Source organism: Kogia breviceps, chromosome 8 (genome assembly GCF_026419965.1).
Source record: "Kogia breviceps isolate mKogBre1 chromosome 8, mKogBre1 haplotype 1, whole genome shotgun sequence".
In the NCBI taxonomy this organism is placed as follows: Eukaryota; Metazoa; Chordata; class Mammalia; order Artiodactyla; family Physeteridae; genus Kogia; species Kogia breviceps.
In genome coordinates, this window is record NC_081317.1 from 67,894,942 (window position 1) to 67,919,967 (window position 25,026).

General features: G+C 42.8%; 1 protein-coding gene, 1 long non-coding RNA gene and 1 other non-coding gene across 4 annotated transcripts in view; 1 reads left to right on the forward strand and 2 right to left on the reverse strand.

Moving 5' to 3' along the window:
- The window catches only part of SLC1A1 (solute carrier family 1 member 1), a 72,128-nt gene extending 60,142 nt beyond the window's left edge, over window positions 1–11,986 (reverse strand). Inside the window, exon 1 of one of the 2 annotated variants that reach the window (XM_059071894.2) lies at window positions 11,626–11,986. In XM_059071894.2, coding sequence (XP_058927877.1) covers window positions 11,626–11,716 — 91 coding nt within the window. In that variant the 5' untranslated portion in view covers window positions 11,717–11,986. The remainder of the gene's footprint in view (window positions 1–11,625) is intronic. The other variant, XM_067041594.1, reaches the window with a different exon arrangement.
- A 119-nt stretch (window positions 11,987–12,105) lies between these two features.
- The window catches only part of LOC136794767 (uncharacterized), a 40,251-nt gene continuing 27,330 nt past the window's right edge, over window positions 12,106–25,026 (forward strand). The window contains exon 1 of the long non-coding RNA XR_010841975.1: window positions 12,106–12,795. This is a non-coding gene — a long non-coding RNA (uncharacterized lncRNA). The remainder of the gene's footprint in view (window positions 12,796–25,026) is intronic.
- On the reverse strand, window positions 22,263–22,370 carry LOC131762113 (U6 spliceosomal RNA). The gene has a single exon (XR_009337190.1). It is a non-coding gene; the product is annotated as a U6 spliceosomal RNA (small nuclear RNA).

Below are 25,026 nucleotides of genomic sequence, written 5' to 3' on the forward strand. Positions count from 1 at the left end.
AGCTGTTTAAGCTCAAGGTCTACTGGAACAAGCAGCACAGAGAGGCTAATTAATCTCTTATCATAGAAATAATCTCCAGACAGGGACAGAAATGGGCAGAATTTGGACAGGGATGTGAAATGATGCATGGAGGGGGAAAACCTAGAAAAAAATTCACTGAAAGACATAGGAGTTGCTAAATACCACATTCAAAAAGACTCTACCATCCAAGGGTGATTCAGCTCCACGCCATGGCCCAACTTTGGGAAGCCAGATGGATCTTCCAATCTCTCTAATTCTATCCAGTTTCAGTATTGTATGGAACTATTAGTTAGTCTAATTAGTCCAAAGAACTCTCTGGAGATCAGGCTCATTCCTGTGCTGGTTTCCTGAGAAGGTCAGATCTTCCTCAGGGTAGAAAGATGCTCTCCATTCTGAGAGCTCCAGGGTCATGCTGAGCTCACACTAAAATGGCTTCAGAACTGTTAGTGACTAGGCTTGCTCTTCTTCTGGGGCCCCCAAACAGGAGTAAAGTATATTTCAGATGACTCCAGCTTGGATAAGAGTTCCTCAGGTTCTTCACTCAAAAACCCCTGCAACTTACTGGGTAACTATGGGATCAATGGGATAGGCTCATCAAGGATTGACCTCTTCTTCAATGAAGAAGGTTCTATAATCAGTCAAAACTATTTGGGAGCATCTCTTATGAAGCAGGTACCAGGTTAGATGCTATGAGTGTGACAGACCCATAAAAAACAGTATTTTTTTTTAACCCTCAGGACACTGAGATAAGAAAGAGAAGCTGTAAAAACATAACAATACATATATTAAATAGTTTCATACAATACTGAAATCGGACACAAGATAAAGACCCCGGTACTCATATCATTATCTCTACCTGGGTTTGTCATCTTTCCAATCTTCAAGCCCAGAATTCCTACCACACCTGCTCAAGGCCATTCCTGGCCTCCTCCAATTCCCAATTCCACCTGTTTCTCAATTCCCCATCTTCTTTGAAGGCCCAAGGCGTGCTGTAGCTTTCCTGCAGCTTTTACAACACTTACGCTCATATTAGTGATTTCTGTGCACATATTGCCTCTGACAGACGAAGACAAAACACAGACTTCAACTCTGCATCTCTTGCCAGTTAACATCAATACTTGTTCAATTTAAATTAATTGCGAAATGAATAGATTTTCCCAGCAATGGACAATACTTTTCATTTTACATGCCAGTTCCCTTTGATTAACAGTAGTTGCCTAGAGGAATTTTGAGGATTCTGAGGTCATAGCAAAGCTCCAAGGTAAAGAGTGCTATAATCAATTAGTGATGTCTGCCACAAGGCAGGATTAGGAGTAGTGGTTCAAATGCAGTACAATTTGGGAAAATAAATTAAGGGTTATACGAGCAGAGAAGGGAAATCATCTCTGACTGGCAGTCAGAGAAGTCTATATGATAAAAGTGAAAATAAGAACCACCATCAAGGATGGGTAGGGTAACAGTGGGTGAAACACATGAGCAAAAGCAGTAGGGCAGGAGAGTATGACACATCCTGGGAAAGCAACTCTTAGACAAGCTCAGCTAGAATAAGTTCAAATAAAAGGTTTATATGGGAGATGAATAGCGAAAGGACTAAATATTGTAGAATGCCTCAGGTTGAAGGACATGATAAAGAAAAGCCAAGAGACAGACAAGGGATGGAGTAAGAAGAAGGCTACTAGGCTTTATTTAGCTACTGTACGAGAGTGAAGTCTGCAAGAATGCTCTGAACTATCAGTTAGGTATATCAAGGTTCATTAGGAAGTAGCCTTGCTTAATAGTTAAGAACTGCAGTTTTGGAGTCAGACAGTCCTGGGTGCAAATCCCAGCTGTGACTGTGACCTCACGTGACTTAAGCCTTGTAAGTTTCAGTCTCCTTTTCTGTAAAAAAAAAAGTACACTTCTTACCTCATTGTGCTGAGGCTCAAATGGGAAATAATGTGCATAAAAGTCATAATAAGCCCTCAATAAATATTACCTATTAGGCTTGGTTACCCACAGAAAAAGAAATTTTCAAAGGAAAAAATGTGTCTCCCTCATTGTCTCATAATTTGGGAAATCTTATATGAAACTTGTAAAGTGCTTACGTAGCTCAGAAAACAATTATGTACATGAAATAGCCACAGAAAGAGAACAGAATCGGGCTTCCCTGGTGGCGCAGTAGTTGAGAGTCCGCTTGCTGATGCAGGGGACATGAGTTCGTGCCCCGGTCCGGGAAGATCCCACATGCCGCTCAGCGGCTGGGCCCCTGAGCCTGCGCGTCCAGAGCCTGTGCTCCGCAACGGGAGAGGCCACGGCAGTGAGAGGCCCGCATACAGCAAAAAACAAAACAAAACAAAGAAATAGAACAGAATCAGTTTATTTTCCAGTAATGTTTAGAGGCTTGGAGATTAGGCTTTTTGTGGTTAGGCATTTCTGGTGACGGTGCATTTTTTTGTTGACTTAATTCTTTACTGAATTAAAAATAGCCAGATAACTCTCAAGCAACAGAACAGTGGTAGAAAAATAATTTAATTTTATAATCTCATGTAAGCATTCTCCTCTAAGGGTTTCCTCCTTAGTCAAGTAAGTAAGTACAGTTTTAACCCCCTGAGAGCATACCTGTCTCAATGCAGCTGTAAAAATTAACACAGTGCAGACCCCCGCTGAGGTCACTTCTGAATAGAAGTTCCAGTCCCAAAGGCCACCACTTTGCTTCAATATGCAGACCTAGCAGAGTCACATGATGCTGGTATCAGGAGCCTTCTGGACACAGGAAAATCTGCTGTGACAACTGTCCTGCCTGTGGACTCTGTTATGGACTCTGGCCAACAAGGGGTCTGGGAACAAAGACCTTAGCCTGAGTGTGGAGGGATTGGTGGGAGGGTCTTGTTTCCTCAGTGCTGGTTCTGGGCCTCGTGGTGGAGAACAAGGCACAGCGTCCCCACTCTCCTGGCAGAGCAGGGACCACTGCCCAGAGCTCACACAACTGGGGCTGGGCCCGGGAGAGGAACCACCCAGGACACACAGCATGAAGTATCTGTGAGCTGGGACAAGGTCTGCCCATCCCAGAAAGTGCAGGAGTATTTGCTGGAAAGGAAATATTCTACCTCTGGTAATGGAACAGGCAGTGGGCAGATATTTTTCAAAGGTAGGGTAGTAACATTTCTGGCAATGAGTGAGTCACTGAAACACTTCCCTTCCATTAACAGAGGTGTTACTGTGGAGCTTTCTAATTACAACAGAGCACCCTTTGTCGCAGTTTGGGGCTGTTTCCTCAGCAAGTATAATGAATCAGCTCCTTCTAAATCTATCTGCCATGCTAAACTACAGCTCCGAAGTGAATTATTGGCTTAATAATAGTAACTGTCTTCAATGTTGTCTTCTATTAGATGTATGTTTAACATTCAAAATAGGAAAGGCCATTGAAAAGACTTGCTACTTTAACAGACACTGCTGCAGGGGAATTTAAGTGGGCCACTCAGTGCCATCTAAGATGAGTTCATTTTCTTGGAGAGTGCGCGAGTCCCCATGGTACACGTGAACCCATATCTCCAGCAACATCAACATGGGGAAGATCTGCAGTTCCTCAGGTGAACAGAGCTGCCTGGCACTAGGCCAGCGTGTCACTGACTCCCTATATAGGACAGCTATTTTCAGGCTCAGCTCTGCTAAAGGTAATCACAATTTCTCCCAAGTAATTAACATGGAAAGCTTTCTCTCTTTATTTATTTTTTTTTAAACATCTTTATTGGAGTATAACTGTTTTACAATAGTGTGTTAGTTTTTCCTTTACAACAAAGTTCTCTTTATAAGCAAGTGTTCATATGAGCACGCATACGCTCTTCAACGGCTAATTCCTAATCCCATTTATTTACAGCATGTCTGAGCAACCCAAGGTTTTTACTAATCTGAGCTACTATATGAGTTCCACCAAATCCAAATTTGGCATGTGATAATTTTCTACATCTTATGTTGTCATTTGAAGCTTCCTTTATTTCTTATGCCCACTGCTCAAATTTTTGACAGATGGGTTAAGTTTGATCAGCCAAAAATCAGAATCTTTTCAGTGATTCCCCAACTCTGGTGGGTTCTGATTTGGTTTCAAAAAGCACCAGGCAGGGCTTCCCTGGTGGCGCAGTGGTTGAGAATCCGCCTGCCGATGCAGGAGACACGGGTTCGTGCCCTGGTCCGGGAAGATCCCACATGCCGCGGAGCAACTAAGCCCGTGAGCCATGGCCGCTGAGCCTGCGCGTCCGGAGCCTGTGCTCCGCAACGGGAGAGGCCACAACAGTGAGAGGCCCGCATACCGCAAAAAAAAAAAAAAAAAAGCACCAGGCATAGGCATTCAAAGCCCAAAATTGTTTCCCTAATCCTTCAACATGTGGAACTAGGGATAAGTCAGCTAAAGGATCACTTCTCAAAGGTACTTAATTAAGCAGACACATGCAAGATATATATACATGTATAGAAACAACGTAAGTTTATTAGACCTCACATTACTGTTGTGATGAATAATTTAAGGCTGACATAGAACATTACTCTGGTAACAGTCCCACACACAATTTACATTTTTACACCCCAAGTCACAGATGTAGAACAAATGACTCAACATCAAGGTCATTTTACCCTCTAGTAATGACCTTTAACTCTTCCTTAGTTCCCTAAGGAAGACTTCCTCTAACTCCCAGCAATGAACTGAGGAATGACTAGACAAGCATAGAGCTAAGGGATTTTAAACCTAGAAGGAACTTCAGGGACTTTCTGACCCAGGGTCAACAAGTATGCAGCACACAGACCACTATTTCCTGAACTTCAGCCCTTGGCAGACATCAGTAATCAATTTCAGAACTTTTTTTTTCTCAACAAACATATCATGCCAGACAGTCCACTACCTATAAATTGGAGTTGGCACATGAATGAAATCTCCTTGATCTTCCAGCTAATCCAAACCTCTCTTCCTTCTGACAAGAAACAAAGATTCACTTTTTTATATAGCATTTTAGAGTCAGTCTCATTACTTTAAGGTCTCCTTTCATTTTCTAGTGCCTGCTAAGGGTAATCGGAATGCTTTCGCCCTCTCGGGGTCTATAATCTAGTTTTGAAGAAGAAAAGTTTAACATGCTTGATAAGTATATGTAAACTAAGTGTTAATCTGTCTTACTGATGCAGATCAGAGGAGGCTGAAGTAGGCAGAGAAGAATGTATGGTGGAATTCAAGCTTAGCTTTGGGCTCATTTACTCATTCAATAAACAAGGATAACGTCTAACTATCTCTCTGGGTCATAAATGACACAACAATTTAACAAATGTATTGAGCCCACCAGGCATTGTGACAGGTGCTGTGGGTATAGAGAGGGGCAACACAGAATTCCGTCCCTCAAGGGCTCATGGGTCAGTGGGGAAGGCAAGAAATTAGAATACACTCTAACTATACAGTAACAAAAAGCAAGTAGACATTGGTTCTGTACAGTGGGAGAGCATGATAGTTCTTTTCCAAGAGGCTGCCCCCTCCAGGACTTCCTCTCCCTCTGGAGATCACCACCTCCTTCTACCGAGGACTAAACCTAGCCAAGCTGCATCAGGTTAACCTGCTGAACACCTCACAGAGCTGTCCTTTCCTTTTCACTCTCACTGCTGCTGCTCTGCTGAGGCCCCCATCTCTCTCTCTCTCTCTGCCTGGACCTTAACAGTAATCCCCTAGGGTGATCTGCCCACTTGCAAGATCACCCTTCTTGGATCCATTTTCCACATCCATCTGCCTCAAGGATCTTTTCTAAGCACAGTCCTGCCGATGCCATTGTCCAGTTTTGTCCTCAGGAGCATGTCTGAACTTATCAGCATGGCATTCCAGTCTCTCTAGGATCTGGCCGCCGACCTCCGTGGCAGCCTTGCTTTTTCTCCCCCCACGTCCCTCAATCACACCAAGCCAGTCACACCAAGCAACTTAGTTAGAAGGTAGAAAGGGCAAGCTTTGAAGGTGGAAAGAATAGCAGGGCAGCCTCATGGACAGAGGTGTAAGGGTGGCTCTGAGCCTAGAGTGGAGACCAGTCTGGCTGATCAGTCTGGCAAATCCCACAGGAGCAGTGTTCCTCCAGGGCACACACTGCAATTCCGAGACTCCTGTGGAGGCACGTTGCAGCCCCTTCTCAGTCTCAGGGGAGGAAGGAGCAACTACAGCCCAAAGGACACCATACAGAATCCTCATACCCTATCCCGATGTGGCATACAGCCAGACAACCACGGTCCCCAGGAGGGTCTGCAAGGACCAAATATGACAGGGAGATGGGGAGCAAGACAGAGGACAGCAGTTCAAAGGGGGGATAAGAAAAGTATAGGAAGACTGGGCATTGCCAGTCGTTATCTGAGTGATCCTGAGCGAGTCCTGCACTGTTCCAAGTCTGTGTCCTCGTCCATATAACGGTGAACAAAAAGGCCTACTTTATAGTTGCAATATTTTTTTCATTGCTTTTTCTTAAGTATTTCCTAGGATTTCACTAGCCATGATGGAAATGAGATTAGAAAAGTGTAAAAGTAAAATACATAGCAGAATAAGATCCTAACTTTCTTATACAGAACAATTATAAAATAAATCATTTTTTCAATAAAAAAAAAATACATAGCAGGTTAATTGTACTAGCCTCCTAAACTGGTCTCTCTGCTTCTAAGCTTGTCTCTGCTGTCTGTGGTCAAAAGAGCAGCCAGCCAGGGAAAGCTGATTAAAAGATAATCAGACCATGTCACTGCTCTGCTCAACACCTTTTAATGGTTTCCCAACTCCCAGTAAAAGTCAAAGTCCTTATAAGAACTCACACCATCCTACTATCTCTTCCCCCCACCTCCTCACTCCACCCCCATGCTCTTCCTTAAACACACCAGGATCTCCCCAGGTATCCGTGTTCCTTCACCTCTTTCCAGTCTCACTTCAATTCTAGCCTTCCCAGCAGGGCCTTCCCATTCTCCCTATTTCAACCTGCAATCGCCCAGCGCCCTCTCTGCTTTATGTTACTCTAGAGCATTCTCACCATCTAACATACTCTACATTGTAGTTTACCTATTCTTCCGGTTTACTGTCTATTTGTCTCCACTTGAACATAAGTCCCATGAGGACAGGGGTTTTTATTTTGTTCACTGTTATGTGCCCTGGTTCTAGAACAGTCCCTGGCACACAGTAGGTGCCCAATATATATTTGTTGAATGAGCGAATGATTTAAGCATCGGTTACTGTACAGGTATATTCCAAGGCTGAGCTGATTAGACGCCCAGCAGCACCAGGCCTGAGACCTGCCAAGAGCACATGAGTTTCATGATAACAAAATACATTCTGAACACTGAGCTGCAGTCGTCTCCCCGCCTGACCCCCGATCTTCAGGAGCTTCACAGACACGTAGAAACTGAGCAAGAGAGCTTATCCCATGACTCAAATTAGCACTACCAGATACAAGAGCTCCGGGGTAGGAGACGTTAAGGCTGGGTAGGGCAAGGGTTATTACTAAGAACATGAAGGAATTGTTCTCGATTTTGGACAATGGAATCTGAATCTGTAAATGACCGCTTCCTTTAGTGCTCCAAAGAAAATTATTCCAGATGAATAAGCTTGCCAGCTCTGTCCTGTAAATAACAACAGCTATTTCCTTTCCTGAAAATCCACAACCTGGAAATCAGATTTTTCAAACGACTGAAATAAAGCACAACCTGTCTGGACAGAAAGATCAGGCTTTATATTGTGAATGGGGTGAGGGTTCCATGAGTGCTTTACCAACATTATACACGCTATGATCAGTATTAGCTGACTTGATTCACAACGCTTGGACACAGAATTCTCACACACAGATTCTGCTTGCACAGAATTCCCACTTAAAGCACTAAAATTCTTCCCTCATAATTTCTGCCCTGTTAAGTGAAATGAGAATCAGGCTATGGGGCACAAAACAAAATGATTAATCCTTTCCATATCCTTTTAAAACAGTAAATAATGCTCTGGAGGCTGGTGTTCACCTAGACAGAACATGTCATCAAAACACTTGAATCACCTTGGACTCAAAATTCTAGGCTGGACACCAAGCAGAACAGAGAAAGACCACAAGAGACCTTATTTTATAAGAAAATATTAATTTCCTCAGAATGAAATTATTCAAATCATCTTAAAATGACATTTATTGAGTACCTGTTATATGCCAGTCACACAACTAGATATTTTCACATTATCTTAAACAACTCTAATAGCAAATGAGGTAATGACCTATATTCCTATTTTCCAGATGAGGAAATTGAGGATTCCAGAGAATAAGAGATTTTGTCTAAACGGTAGAGCATGACAGTATCAGAATTCAAATCTAGAACTCTTGACTCCAGGCTCTGTGCTCATACTACTACACTACGGAAGCAGGGAAAAAGCCTGAAAGAATTGAAATGGATGCAATGAAAATTGTTCCTAATCAGATTTTAGTAAAGGCTTCTCACCTGAAAATCCAAGATATTATTTCCAGGACCTTGTAGGGCTTCACAGAAATTAACAAAGATGGTCACTTAACTATTCAATCCCTTTATCTCATGAATTCTTATTATATGAATATGAGGAAATATTTAGCTTTTAGCATCTCCTTGTCCATGAAAGAAATTAACTTTTACACATAATAAAGATGACTTTTAATTTCATTTCCTCTCAAATGCTGTCTTCAAAACTCAGAGGCTTTAAGATGGCTGGGAAAAACCTCTGCCCCTCACTTCAAAAATCAAAATATTTTAAAATGTCAGGGCTATAGCAGGGACAAAATATTTCAATTTTAATCAGAAGATGATATTCTGTCAGGGTAATAAATAAATTTAACTGTTTTTTCTTCTTTAAGATCCACATACTGAAAGGTTCATAAAGGAGACTACATGAGAGTGCTTGTGATTTCTGTATCAATTAAGATTGTTATAAAAACAGGGCTTCCCTGGTGGCGCAGTGGTTGAGAATCCGCCTGCCGATGCAGGGGACACAGGTTCGTGCCCCGGTCCGGGAAGATCCCACATGCCGCAGAGCAGCTGGGCCCGTGAGCCATGGCTGCTGAGCCTGCGTGTCCGGAGCCTGTGCTCTGCAATGGGAGAGTCCACAACAGTGAGAGGCCCGTGTACCACAAAAAAAAAAAAAAAACCCTAAATAAATAAATAAACTTACTATCATGGCCTAAAGGGCTTACTGATGGACTTAGCATCTCTGTTATAAGTTGGCTGCAATTTCACTTCTGGGTTTAAACCAGAATGAGTTAGCACAGACTACACAGACAGAGGTATGATTTTTGCACTCAAGCCCAGTGCTCCAAAGAATGAGGAAAAGAGGAGGACTCTGGAAAGTGCCTTGTGATGGATACATTGAGGGTGGTATAGGCTTGACTTCTCAGACCAGGAGCTGAAATGCTCAGGGACTGCCTGATGTTGCTCCTTTTGCAAATGTGCTGAAAGACTTCAGTTGAGCGCTTACATTTTTATATGGTGTTTTTTCTTTCTGGAGCAAAGTATCTGAATCAAGCTCTTGGGGCTTACCCACATTAAAACTGGAGGAAATTGCCCATCTGACACCAAAGGCCACTTCTACAAAACCGACATGTTATCTCCCGTGACCCTGAAGACATATTTATGCAACAAGTTTCAAAGGCCAGGAAACAATTTTCAAACTCTTTGCCAAACCAGCTTCCAGTGAATCAGCAAACTCAACACTGGTGTGCCACACTTGGTTAATAGGTATCTCTGGAAAACCTCACAGCTGAAAAGGCAGGATCATTTCACATCCACGGGGGATTGGGAGGGAAATGCCAGGCTACCCAAAACCATCCTTAAAAAGGGATTTAACAATTAATTCTGGAATCTTGTCACTAGGAAAACAAACAAGGCCATCTCATCTATTTGGCTGCAGGGAAAACAAATCACTCTCTCTAAGGCATCTGTTATTTAAAATGTGATGGGGCGGGATAACTCTTCCCTTAAAAACACCCTAACCAGGGACTCCCCTGGTGGCAAAGTGGTTAAGACTCCGCCTGCCAATGCAGGTGACACGGGTTCGAGCCCTGGTCCGGGAAGAACCCACATGCCACGGAGCAACTAAGCCTGTGTGCCACAACTACTGAAGCTCACGGGCCTAGAGTCCATGCTCTGCAACAAGAGAAGCCACCATAACGGGAAGCCTGGGCACCACAATGAAGAGTAGCCCCCGCTCGCCGCAACTAGAGAAAGCCCGCGCACAGCAATGAAGACCCAACGCAACCAACCAACCAACCAACCAAAACAAAACAAATGCCCCAAACCATGTGGCTCTTCTTGGGGAAAAGAGTTAAGCAGTCAAGACTTGCTCCTCTACTTCTCTCTTTTCCTCCCACAGGTGGCCTCTACTAAGGTAATTCCAGGATGTTATTTATTTACTAGAAACCTGACTTGACTTTGCATAAGGATCTGGAGGAACAAATCCGACCCTGAGGAATCCATTAACCTCCACAGACTTTTTTTGGGGGGGCGAAGGGTTGGACACCAAGAGGGGGAGCAGGCAACACCAAACATTCTGAGATTCAGAAGCAGCAGCTGGAGAAAAAGGTGCATGAGGCTGGGAGAGGTACAGGCTTACCCTCTCCCCAGCTCCAGTTTCCAAATGGAAGGTGGGGTTTTCAAAGGAGCCTCACCGGCTGAGTGTCCCCACCTGTGCAAGCTCTTAGAGGTAATGAGGCAGTCTTGGCGCCAACCCCAAAGAGGGGCATCCCAGGGCCCAAGGTTAAAACAGACAACCTGGCAGAAATTCAGAGTCTAAATAGGAACAACTCATACCTCTGAGCAATGGATCTGACATTCCCCTAGTCCAGTGATTTCTCAGGAATGAATCACTTAAATACACCTGGTCTGAAAACAAGCACATATGACTAAAAAATTACTTTCAATAGAAAAGCAATGTGGAGAGCAAGGAAGCTCAGGGAGGCTACCTCGGTAGATTTGCACGGGTTAAAGGGAGAAATCTGATAGCTCTCTTCCCCTTGACATCCTGCGGGCCACAACTATATACTCCTGAATTCAAGCACGAATCTGGCAGGTTTTCCGTGCCTCAGTGCAGGCAGCGGCTCGCCGCGTGGGAAGGCACCTTTCTAGGCACTGCCCAGGGTGATCGACCGAAGGTAACATCCACCTCCTCCCTCCCCCCGGGGACCGGACCACCCCTGAGGTTAAGGTGCCTCTTCCAGTCCAACCGCGAACCATCATCCACACTCAATCCCTGTCCGGACAACGCGTGGTTCAGGAAAAAAAGGGGGGAGCAGACAGGATTTTAAAAATTAAACCACATTTGCTTCCAAACGGGAAGAACCGAGAGCTCTTGCTTCCCTTTCTCCCTTACAAGCCCCTTTGATCATTCTGGGTAAAGCAGGAACCCGCAGCTCGCGGAACACCAAAACGGGAGTCCCGGAGGAGCTTTGTTCTTTGCACGCAGAAATCAACACCCTCGAGGGTAAGCCCCCTCGTGGTCTCCGAGGCCGAGGGGGAGTCGAGGGACCCGAGCATCGGGTGCGCCAGCGCCATGCCCACCCTCTCACCCGCCCGCCCCGCACGCGGCCTGGGCGCTGGGAGCGCGTGAGGGTGCGCGCGTCGTCCACCCGCCACGCAGCTCACCTAGCACCACCGCAGCCACGGTGGAGAGTAGCAGCCAATTATTCCTCAGGAAGCGCTTCCAGTCGCATCCCTTCTTCGCCGGCTTCCCCATGGCTGGCGCCCGGGCTCGGAGCCACAGGAGAGGCGGCCGCTCTTGTGCGTGGGGCTCGGCCGTGCGCGCGGGGGCCGGGGGAGCCCGGGGACCGCCGGTGGCTCCGCGGCTCAGTGCAGGAGGGATGCGGGCGCGCTGGAGAGAGGATGCGCGTTGGCCGCTCTCGCCGCCTCCGCCGCCACCTGAGCTCGCGCGCCGCGCCCGCAGCCCGTGCTAGTTCGGTGGCCGTGCGTGGCGGGCGCGCCCGGCTCCTCCTGCCGCCGCCGCGCTCTGCGGCGCCGCGGCCAACCAGCGAGGAAAGAGGGAGGAGCGGTCGGCCCAGGGAGGAGGGAGGGTGGGTGCGTGCGTGGTGCGCCTGGGGGTCCCGGCGGAGCAGGCGTGGGAGGGCGCCCGCGCTGTGGCTGCAGTGGGGACGGCTACTCAGGGACCGCTGCGCTCCTCCCCAGCCTTAGGCTGGAGCCTCTCGCTTTTTTAAAAAAAATTTAATTGGTCAGGCTAGGTTTTCGGATTTATGGTTTCCTCCTCTTCCTAATCCAGAGGGGCGGAGTCGCTGGCCCCTTTGGTTTGGACTTCATTCGGCACACCCGCACGCCTTCTCTTTCTCCATACCAGCCACTGCCAGTGCAGCACCGCAGTGGGGAGAGTCAGGGTCCCATTTGCTTCTCCACTGCAGCCTCGGATTGGCCAGCAGCCTGGAAAGCCTCCTAGAAAAGTCTAGGAGGAGGGGGAAAAAAAGAGTGCTTGTTGGGGGGCCGTGAGCAGGACAGGACTTTGTGAACTTTCCCATGAGGCCTCTAACTCCCCTGCCCTCCACAGGTATTATAAACTCTCCTCCTTAAGCCGAGGGAGGTGACGCTCCCACAGGATGGTCTGTGGACCTAGGGCTTGGAATGGGCCCTCTTAGAACTTCACTGCCTCTCCTTGCGACCGGCTCTGTGGCCGCCCAAGGCCTCAAAGCTGTGAGACTTGGAAGAATAATTGGAGAACCGGACCGAGCCGTTCTGAGGAGAAGGTGGGCGGGCCCATGCCTAAGGCCAGATGCTTTGGAAAGGCAAACACAGGAGAGGTGGAGAAACTAGGTAAGTGCAGCTAAGTGAATTTTCTAATTCTCTTCCATTCTTCTACCCAGTTTTTTCGAACCTCGCTTATACAAGACTTTTTCCTTCCGTTTTACCACGCCACCACCTCTGCAGCTCCAGTCTGCCTTCTCATTAGCTTTCCTAACGTTAAGTCAGCCCTGCACCTTTTTGCTATTGTAAAGTCTCCTCTGATTGGGGAGGGTGGGGGAATCTCCCAGCTAGATTTTCTGGTGACTAACCCCTCACAATTAGAGCTCCATTCCTTTGGCTTAAATTGACAAAAGTGTCCTTGAAGAGAAAATAAGTTTTATGAACCATGTACACTTTAGTATGAATGAGTTTATCAGCTCCTTTCCAAAAAATAAATTTTGAGAGAAGGAAAGCTAGAGGGACAACCAACGTCACTGTGTGCCTGGGAAAGATCTGAAGAAATGTCAGAAGAAGGGAAACTATTGAGAAAGAGGGGACAAAGACATCCATCCCACAGTAAAAAAGCTGGAAATATTCAGATGTTCAATGTGAAGAGTGGTAAATATATTATGGAACTGCCACGTAACTGTACATTATGCAGCGTCTATAAAAGAAGTTTATGAAATTTCTAATAGCATAGGTTAGCACATGTCATAATATGAGGGAAAACCGGAAGATTAAAATTGTGTATATCACGTGATCACAACTATGTAAAACTAACATAGAACAAAACCATGTACTTAGAAAAAAGTCTAGAAGGAAACACAAAATTTTAACAGTGGTCATTTCTGGGTGATATTACTTGAATCTTTTTGCTTTCTATTTTTCTGTATTTTCTAAAGTGTTTACCATAAGCATACCTGTGCCCATTACAGTGTGGATAGGGCTGTATTTAAGAAATAAAGAGGTCCTAAAGAGAAAAATGTGGAAGAATCTAAGCAGACTTTGTACATCACAATTTTTTGAGGTGTATGTATTGAGATAATTACACCTGGGTTTTGGGAGTAGGATATTTAGGTTTAAATACCAGCACTACCATTTACCAGCTGGGTTACCTTGGGCAAGTTGCTTAAATTTTTTGTGTCTCATTTCTACATCTGTAAATGGGGGCATTAATAGTATTTATCTCATGAGGGTATTGTAAGAACTGAATACAAGAATGTATGTAGGGCTTCCCTGGTGGCGCAGTGGTTGAGAGTCCGCCTGCCGATGCAGGGGACACTGGTTCGTGCCCTGGTCCGGGAGGATCCCACATGCCGCGGAGCAGCTGGGACCGTGAGCCATGGCCGCTGAGCCTGCGCATCCGGAGCCTGTGCTCCGCAATGGGAGAGGCCACAACAGTGAGAGGCCTGCGTACCAAAAAAAAAAAAAAAAAAGAATGTATGTAAAAGACTTAGAACAGTGTCTGGCATACAAGTGTCATCATGAGTTTTACTTGGGGGTCAACCTGGACAGGCATCTTTTTACTTCCTCTCGTTGCCTGTCTGTCATGAACACACCCTGAGCCACTTCACACCCACAAGAACCCTGTATACATATTTTTTATTATTAATTTTTATTGGAGTATAGTTGCTTTACAATGTGTTAGTTTCTGCTGTACAGCAAAGTGAATCAGCTATACGTATACATATATGCCCTCTTTTTTGGATTTCCTTCTCATTTAGGTCACCACAGAGCACTGAGTAGAGTTCCCTGTGCTATACAGTAGGTTCTCATTAGTTATCTATTTTATACATAGTAGTGTATATATGTCAATGCCAACCTCCCAATTCATCCCACCCCCCTTTTCCCCCTGGTATCCATATGTCTGTTCCCTACGTCTGTGTCTGTTTCTGCTTTACAAAGAAGTTCATCAGTTCATTTTTCTAGATTCCACATATAAGCAATATTATACGATACTTGTTTTTCTGACTTAACTCTGTATGATAGTCTCTAGGTCCATCCAGGTCTCTGCAAATTGCATAATTACTAGAACCCTTGTATATTGGTCAATAATAATTGCCTTTAGAATTACAATCAGTGGACCCTGAATCTATTGTACTTTCACACCTAAAGCCCATATAGTACATATTCATTTTATGAATGTATACATTCATAAAATGTACATATTCATTTTATGTACATATTCATTTTATGCTTATTTAAATTATGCAATTTTAGGATAGTGCAATATAAAAAGAAAAATAGTCTAAACATATACACTCAATTTGAAATAATTAAAATCTCCTAAATTAAAATAAAAGTCAAGGGCTTCCCTGGTGGCGCAGTGGTTGAGAGGCCTCCTGCCGATGCAGGAGACATGGGTTCGTGCCCTGGTCCGGGAGGATCCCACATGCCGCAGAGCGGCTAGGCCCGTTAGCCATGGCCGCTGAGCCTGTGCTCTGCAACGGGAGAGGCCACGCCAGTGGGAGGCCCACGTATGCAAAAAAATTAAAAAATAAAACAAAAGTCAAGAATCGAAGAAGTTCAAAGCACGTGGGCCAAGTGAATTATAAACTATGTTTATGCTATTGCTACATGGCAGGTCCACTTTAGCTGGTAATAAAAGGTAATTAAAAAGCAAACGCTCATAATACACTTAACATTTGCCATACACCCTTCTAACCACTTTATACATAGTAACTACTTTGGTCCTCACAACAACTTAATGAAGTAGGGACTATTGTTACCTCATGGGGCTGCTGGAAGAATCAAGTGAGATATTGTGTATTATTATTATCTTCATTTTACAGCTGAGGAATCTGAGGCAAAAAGAGGTTAAGTAACTTGCTTAAGTTCCCTCCATTAGTAAGAGAACGATCAAGGATTGAACTGGGTGGTCTTGCTCAAGCTAAATGCACAAACTCTGCATTAAACCAGGGGTCCCCAACCCTCGGGCCACGGACTGGTACCGGTTCATGATACCGGTTCATGGGCAGTTAGGAACTGGGCCGCACAGCAGGATGTGGGCAGCAGGCAAGTGAGCAAAACTTCATTTGCATTTACATCCTCTCCCCATCGCTCGCATTACCGCCTGAGATAATGCGATTACCTCCGCTTCCTGTCAGATCAGCGGCAGCATTAGGTTCTCATAGGAACACGAACCCTACTGTGAACTGCACATGCGAGGGATCTATGTTGTGCACTCCTTATGAGAATCTAATGCCTGATGATCTGAGGTGGGGTGAGGCGGTGGTGGGGAGCGGCTGCAAATGCAGATTATCATTAGCAGAGAGGTTTGACTGCACAGAGACCGTAATAAATCAATTGCTTGCAGACTCATATCAAAACCCTATCAGTGGGCTTTCCTGGTGGCGCAGTGGTTGGGAGCCCACCTGCGGATGCAGGGGACACGGGTTCGTGCCCCGGTCTGGGAAGATCCCACATGTGGCGGAGCGGCTGTGCCCGTGAGCCATGCCCACTGAGCCTGCGCGTGCGGAGCCATACCGCAAAAAAAAAAAAAAAAAAAAAAAAAAAAACCCCTATCAGTGAGGGGCAAGTGACAAGCTGCATCTGGTGGCAAGCTTTAAGTCAGAATCCGACACTTATTTTAGTCCACACGTGGCCCACCCATTATTTTATTTACCCCTTCTGTCCGTGCCTCTTTCCCACACTGCACACTTATCTCAGTCACAGTTTTGGTAAGCCCACAAGCTAACCCTAGTCAAAATGAGTAAAAAACAAACATCACTGGAGAGCTTCTTTGAAGAGGGGTAAAGACCCAATGATGAGACAACAGAAGACTCTAAGACTGCCAACAAAAAGAAAGCTGCATTTAAAATAAAATACCAAGAGTCCTACTTAAATTACAGGTTCATTGCAACAGGTGATTCACATTCTCCAAGCCCGCTTTGTATAATATGTGGTGACCGGCTCTCCAACGAAGCCAAGAAACCTTCAAAACTGCTTCGTCACATGGAGACCAAGCACCCTGCATTAAAAGACAAGCCTTTGGAGTTTTTCAGAAGAAAGAAATGTGAACACGAAGAACAGAAGCAATTATTGAAGGCCACCACTTCATCAAATGTGTCTGCACCGAGAGCATGGTCCTTAGTGGCTAACTGCATTGCTAAAGCTAAGAAGCCCTTTACTATTGGTGAAGAGTTGATCCTGCCTGCTGCTAAGGACATTTGTCATGAACTTTTAGGAGGGGCTGCAGTTCAAAAGGTGACATGTGTTCCTCTTTTGGCTAGCATGATAACTAGATGAATTGATGAAATAGCAGAGGATACTGTGGCACAGTTGTTAGAGAGGATTAATGAGTCACCGTGGTACACAGTCCAGGCTGACGAGTCTACAGATGTTGACAGCAAGGCAACAATGCTTATTTTTGTGCGATATATTTTTCAGGAGGATGTGCATAAGGACATGTTATGTGCACTTTTGTTGCCAACCAACACCACAGCTGCAGAACTATTCAAGTCTTTGAATGATTACATACCAGGAAAACTAAATTGGTCATTTTGTGTTGGTATATGCACAGATGGAATAGCTGCCATGACTGGATGACTTTTTGATTTCACTACTCAGGTCAAAGAGGTCACTTCTGAATGTGAGTCTACACACTGTGTCATCCATAGAGAAATGCTGGCTAGCCAAAAAATGTCACCTGAACTTAACAGTGTTTTGCAGGATGTGATTAAAATTATCAACGACATTAAAGTACATGGCCTTAACTCAGGTCTCTTCACGCAGCTCTGTGAGGAGACGGACACAGAGCACACATGTCTTCTTTTATACACAGAAGTGAAATGGCTTTCTAAAGGTAGATCACTGGCCAGAGTTTTTGAGTTATGAGAGCCACTCCAGAGATTTCTTTTAGAAAAACAGTCACCCCTGGCAGCACATTTCAGTGACACAGAATGTGTCGCAAAACTTGCTTACTTGTGTGACATATTCAACCTGCTCAACGAACTCAATCTGTCACTTCAGGAGAGAATGACAACTGTGTTCAAGTCAGCAGATAAAGTAGCTGCATTCAAAGCCAAACTGGAATTAAGGGGCCGATGAGTGAACATTAGGATTTTTGACATGTTTCAAACATTAGGAGAGATTTTGAAAGAGACTGAGCCAGGGCCTTCTTTCTCCCAGCCTATCACCTATCTCAGCTTTCAAAAGAGTTTGAGCATTACTTCCCAACCACAAAAGACCCCCGAACTGGGAAGGAATGAATCCACGACCAGTTTTTGAATAAGCCAGCTGAATCAACTTTATCTGTGCTAGAAGAGGATCAACTGCTTGAGATCTCAAATGATGGTGGCCTTAAAAGTATGTTTGAGAGAACTTCAAATTTCCATACGTTCTGGATTAAAGTCAAGGCGGAATATCTTGACATTGCCACTAAAGCACTGAAAAGCCTGCTTCCATTTCCGACATCCTATCTTTGTGAAGCAGAGTTTTCTGTGGTGACTGCAACGAAAACGAGATTATGGAGTAGACTGGACTTAAGCAACACAGTTCATGTGTCACTGTCTCCCATCATCTCTGGATGGGACCATCTAGTTGCAGGAAAACAAGCCCAGGGCTCCCACTGATTCTGCATTATGGTGAGTTGTATAATTATTTCACTATATATTACAATGTAATAATAATAGAAATAAAGTGCACAATAAATGTAATGAGCTTGAATCATCCCAAAACCATCCCCCTGCCCCACCCCCGCCCCGGTCCGTGAAAAAATTGTCTTCCACGAAACTCGTCCCTGGTGCCCAAAAGGTTGGGGACTGCTGCATTAAACCACCACCTCTTATATGAGGAACAAATACAGAATTGTTATGGGAAAATTACTCTTGAGTTACATGAATTTTACTTTATGCAAGATCTTCAAGAATCCCTCCGTTCACATCCAAGAGACACTATGGTGTCCTACAGTGCTGTGCTGAAGTGGAAACTGCATATATTTTATGGGGCAGTGGTTGAACTCTCGAATCCTCTTCCCATTGCTGCTACTGGAACTTAATAATTCTATGTTATTTCTCTGCCTAAGACAAGAAATGGTGTAGGAAGCATCACTTTGGGAAGGAGGGGAAATTGGAGACCCCTAGTGCTCAAGTTCCATTCTTTCTTACTTTCTTAGCCTGGGATAGTCATGGACACAAATGATCACAAATTTGATGAGAGTGAAGAGGCATCTCCCTTGTAAACTCTACCTGAGGGGATCTTGACCACTCAGCTCCTGGAACAAAAACTTCACTCTCCTGGGATAAGATCTTAAAGCCAAGTAGAAAGAAGTGTTAGAATTTTACCCCCTCCAGTAGATGTTAACATCTCCCTTTTTCCAGGTCCCTCACATTCCTCATCCTGCTGAAATACACCTTTGGCCAGTTCTTACTAGATTACATTTTGCCAGTGCGCTTGCTTGCTCTTTTCCTCCCTCCCTCCCTTCCTTCCTCCTTCCCTCCCTCCCTTCCTTCCTTCCTTTCTTTCTACCATTTAAGTAACTATGCCATTTCCTTTATTGTTATTGTTCCCCACCCCCCTTTTAAATTGTTACCTCATGGACTCTCTTGTTAGTTTTTAAAGAAAGGAGACTTCGACTTTGCCACACAAGATTAAATGAGCAGGTGACAACTTGGCCTTATATATTAATTGAGATAGAAATGGAAAGGGGCATTCAGAAACAAAAAGTTAGGCATCAGCTTCTGAGCATCTCTCAAAATAGTATGCTGGTTGCATTCTACCACCATAAAACATATGTAGCTGGATGCTTTGTCCTCAGGCTGTGGTAATGGGGAGAAGGAGGTCATGGGTACCAGTCTCCTTCAGCATCTACAGCTGTGCAGCCATTCATGACTGATAGATGGTAAGACGGATGCTGTCAGCATATTCAGATGCCCTTTTTAGCAATCTCTTTTTTATCTTCCAATCTTGATTTGGGTTTCTCTTGGAATTAAAAATTAAGGAGTAAAAGAACTGTAATTCATTAAATCTTCACAATAGTTCTCCAAGAAATATTGTATAAAGATAATTTGGCCTGAAGAGACTTACATGTTAGTTAGATATCCTTGAACTCTTGGATTCAACAGAACTTTGCCCCTTAGGCTTTATTGTTTACTCTGACAAACTGAAGAGCAATTCCGTTTCATTTTTAAATACGAAAAAAATAAGTTATCTGCTTCGTAGAAGTTGTGTGTCCTTGAACAAGTCATTTAATCTCTCTGAACCTCAATTTTCTCATCTGAAGATATCATTTAAAGTAATACAAATGGTCAATATGTATTTGAAACATATGAAAAAATTTTCAATCTCACTAGTACTCAAAGAAATGAACATTTAAACCAATATTTGTTTACCAGCTGAACAAAGATATTTTAACATAAAATATTTTATTTTATGTTTTCACATCTTTATTGGAGTATAAATGCTTTACAATGTTGTGTTAGTTTCTGCTGTACAACAAAGTGAATCAGCTACATGTATACATATATCCCCGTATCCCCTCCCTCTTGTGTCTCCCTCCCACCCTCCCTACCCCACCCCCTAGGTGGTCACAAAGCACTGAGCTGATCTCCCTGTGCTATGCGGCTGCTTCCCACTAGCCATCCATTTTACATTTGGTAGTGTATATGTGTCAATGCTACTCTCTCACTTCATCCCAGCTTCCCCTTCCCCCCCATGCCCTCAAGTCTGTTCTCTACGTCTGTGTCTTTATTCCTGCCCTGCCACTAAGTTCATCAGTACCACTTCTTAAAATTCCATATATATGCATTAGCATATGGTATTTGTTTTTCACTTTCTGACTTACTTCACTCTGTATGACAGATTCTAGGTCCATCCACCTCACTACAAATAACTCAATTTCGTTCCTTTTTATGGCTTTTTTCTTTTTATTTCCTTTTTATTCCATTGTATATAATAGCATAAAATATTTTAAAATTCACAATTTTAAAATTTATAGTTTCAACATTTTAATTATAAACTTAGAGAAGGTATGGAAAAATGGGCAGTGTCACACACTGCTGGTGGACCTGGAAAATGCTATGATTTTTCTAAGGATAATTAGGCAATTTGTAATCTTTCCATCAAAAGTGTTTGTATTCTTTAATTCAACCAGTCTACTTCTAGAAATTTCTACCAAAAAAATACTACAGGGCTGTTCATCCCAACTCAGTTGGAAACAACTTAACTGTCTAGTATAGTGGATTGGCTAAAGATTGATTAAGTGTGTAAAAATACACTGGACAATGGAACACCATTCAGGGATTGAAAAGCATATTGTAGCAGAATATTAAATGACATGGGAAAATGGTAAACACACACAAACAGCTATGTTTTGAGATGGCAAAAGTAATAAACAGTGGGTGCGTTGCTTTTTACAATGAAGATGTAGTCATTTATTATTTTTAAACATAAAAAGATAAAACTTAAAATATGCATATTATAATTCCAAGTAAGTCTCTCTGTGTGTGTGTGCATGTGTATAAGAGTTGTGATATGAAAGTTATTAATGTGCTTTTTTCATTTTCCTTTCTGAGCATATGTTCTTTGCCCTGCTAGGCCAAGGTGTTCATATGCTTAGGAGATTAGGATTTGTTATAGAAGGAATTTAAAGGAAATAAAAATGTACTAACATTAAACTTCTGCATTATATATAATAATAATAAATAAAAATAATAATAATTGTGAGAAAGAATGTTCCATATTCCTTCATCTCCCCACTAGAATATCAAAAGATCCAGTTCACAGAATTTTCCTGTAGTATAGGAACAATACCCTTTTATCTATAGCAGCTGTCACTCTACTGGAGCAGGAGGTTAAGACATAGGGGAATTAGAAGAAAAACGTACCACTTTCTAGTCAAGGGAATTGTGGGAGGAAGAAACGGAGAGAAGGAGAGATGTTGGTCCTGTTTTCTCTCTCCAGGCAGACTTCATCCAGGAAGGGGGTGTATGTTAGAGAAAAGGGGGCGACAGCTGTCCCCTACTCCCTATTAGGAGGCTGCTTCCCAGGCTCTCCCTTACCAACCTGGGGTGCAACTACATCAATGCAAATGTGGGAGGACAGTGTGATCAGGCAACAAGAGGCTCTGAGATTTCACTTCTCAACCACTCTCTGTTCCTGGTGGCAGGGATGCTGAGCTGAGAGTCACAGAATGGTCATGGCAGGATGAGGGGACTCTTCTTAGAGTCTGGGGGGAAACCATGTGAACTGGCCTCATGCAGAGAGATTCACTTATTTGTTACTTAGCGATAGCTGAGGTGAGACGGAGGCTGTGGGTAGATGCCCATTGGCTCTGGCTCTAACAAAGTAAAGGAAAGGACAGAAATACATCTTCACAGCAGCAGATTTCAACCAAGAAGGCCCACAGGGCAAGTTCCAGCCAGAAACAGAGAGGACAGTGCTCTGGAAACCAAGATCCAAATGAGTCCATACATTACACTGGGTTGTTAATTTTGCATAGTCTCTTTTATTCTACAACAGATGCTCCTCATCTCATTTGTTGAGGGGTCATTTGTCCTACAAAATTCCCCATATTCTGGATTTGGCTGGTTGTTTCTTTCTTTTTTTCCTTTCTTTTTTAAAATATGGAATGCTTCACGAATTTGTGTGTTATCCTTGCAAAGGGGCCATGCTAATCTTCTCTGTATCATTCCAATTTTAGTATATGTGTTTCTTCATGGTGACAATTAATTTGTTTCTCTACCTCCACTCTTTCCTCTAAGCTGGTGATTAGATCTGGAGGTTTGATGTTTAGCAATGCTAAGATTGAACAGTGGATTCTGATGTTGCCAGCCTGATTCATCCGTGATAAATTCATCCATCAACCCTTTTCAATATTGTGGCATCTGTTGGTGATGGTTGCTTAATACCATTTTGTTTAATTCATTCTAATTCTATCATTCCTTCTGAACACATTTGCTGAGATTCTTTCGTAAAAAGAATTCCTACCTCATCAACTGTTTGGTTACCCTGAAATAGAGTTTGTACGGAAAAGGTAAGATTCATGCTTAATTTCCCCCCTTTATTGGTTTTCTCAGTAATGAATTGGTACACTAGAAACATCCAATGGTGATTGATGAGGTTTTGTGTTCTTATTTTTTGTTAGTATTATTATGAACACATGGATTTATGCGTTGTGGATGGTTTTATGTGTTTCAGACAGTTAAAATCATGATTCTTTTCCTTGCTCAAATTGTCCCATCTTTGGTCAATGGGAGCCCCTTCATTTTGACTTCTGTGTTCTTTTGACAGAACTATTTGTCTTCAATAATATCCTTATTTTCTGGCTCATCAAGATGTCCTAAGGCCATCTCTTACATTTCTTGCCCTGGAGCTAGAATCAGCCATTTCTCAAAAGAGTCTGGGTTTCTCTTGGTGGAGAATAATATTAGAAGCTATGATCTTGGTGATAGGGCTGCTCATTGCTGCTAGGTTGTCAATGCTTCTAGACCTTTATAATGGACAGCCCTCAGAAATACATATTTCATGGTAAGAGACAAATGTATAATGAGTTCATACTGATGTTTCCTGTACAGTTGTTTTATTATTGTAAAATATTCATAATTAATTTTACCATGTAAACAATTTTTAAATGTATGAGTTTGTGGCATTAAGTACATTCACATTGTTCATCAAGCATCACCACCATCTGTCTCCAGGGCTTTCTCATCTTCCTAAACTGAAACTTTGTACCCATTAGACACTAACTCCCCACTCCCTTTTCCTCCAGCTGCTGGAAACCACCATTCTACTTACTATATTTATGAATATTTTCCCTTTTGCAGCTGGTTTATTTCACTTAGCATAATGTCCTCAAGGGTTATCCATGTTGTGACATGTAATTTCTTACTTTTTAAGGGTGAATTATGTATACATTGATGTATATACCACATATTGTTTATCCATTCATTTTTTTGATGAACACTTGGGTTGTTTCCACATTTTGGCCATTGTGAATAATGCTGCTACAATAATGGGTGTATAAATACCTGTTCGAGTCCCTGTTTTCAATTCTTCTGTGTATATATCTGGAAGTGGAATTGCTGGATCATATGGTAATTCTATGTTTAATATTTTGAGGAACTGCCATACCATTTTTTACATTGGCTGCACCATTTTACATTCCAGTCAGCAAAGCACAAGGGTTCCAGTTTCTCCACATCCTCATCAATACTTGTTATCTTAATAGTAGGTATCCTCATGGGTGTGAATCAATTCAAATGTAAGATTACAGAGTTTTGATTAAACTTCTTTGGTTTTACTCATATCAATTTTCTCTTTACTTCAAAAATCGTGGTTCCCAAAGACATTAATTGAAGTATTTATTTCCTAATCCTATAATGTATATATAATAGTTTTTAAAAGTATCAATATTACTTCTAATAATAAGACCACTGAATGCAGCTTAAGAATTCTTTGTGGTTCTTTCATCACCCAGATATATACCACAAGGGATATATAGTCAAATTTCTGTGTTTGAAAGTCACTAACAAACATAACTAAAGAGAAGCAGAGTCATAGATACAGAGAATAAACAGGTGTTTCCTCGGGTTGGGGGGATGAGATGAGAGAAATAGATGAGGGAGATTAAGAGGTACAAACTTGAAGTTACAAAGTAAATGTCACAGGTATGAAATGTATAGTGTGAGGAATATAGTCAATAATTATGTAATATCTTTAGTGACAGATGATAACTATTCTTATCATGGTGATAATTTTGAAATGTTTAGAAATATTGATTTATTATGTTGGGTACCAGGAACTAATGTAGTGTCATAGGTCAATCATACTTCAAAAACAAAACAGACAAACTCATACAAAAAGAGATCAGATTTGTGGTCATTGGGGGTGGGGGAAAAGGAATTGGATGAAGGTGGTCAAAAGGTACAAACTTCCAGTTATAAGATAAATAAGTACAACATGATAAATATAATGAACACAGCTGTGCATTATATATGAAAGTAGTTAAGAGAGTAAACCCTAAGAGTTCTCATCATAAGGAAAAAATCTTTTTCTATTTCTTTTATGTTGCATCTCTATGAGATTATGGATGTTCACTAAACTTATTGTAGTCATCATTTCATGATGTATGTAAGTCAAATCATGATGCTGTACACCTTAAACTTATACAGTGCCGTATGTCAATTATACCTCAACAAAACTAGAAGGAAAAAAAAACCCATGGGTAGAATTCCAAGTAAAACTACCTAAGAGTCAAAAATAATAAAACAGCACAACACTGTGAATGCACTAAATGCCACTGAACTGTACATTTTAAAATGGTTAATTGTATGTTATGTGAATTTTACCTGAATAAAAAAATTGAATTAAAAAAAGTCACTT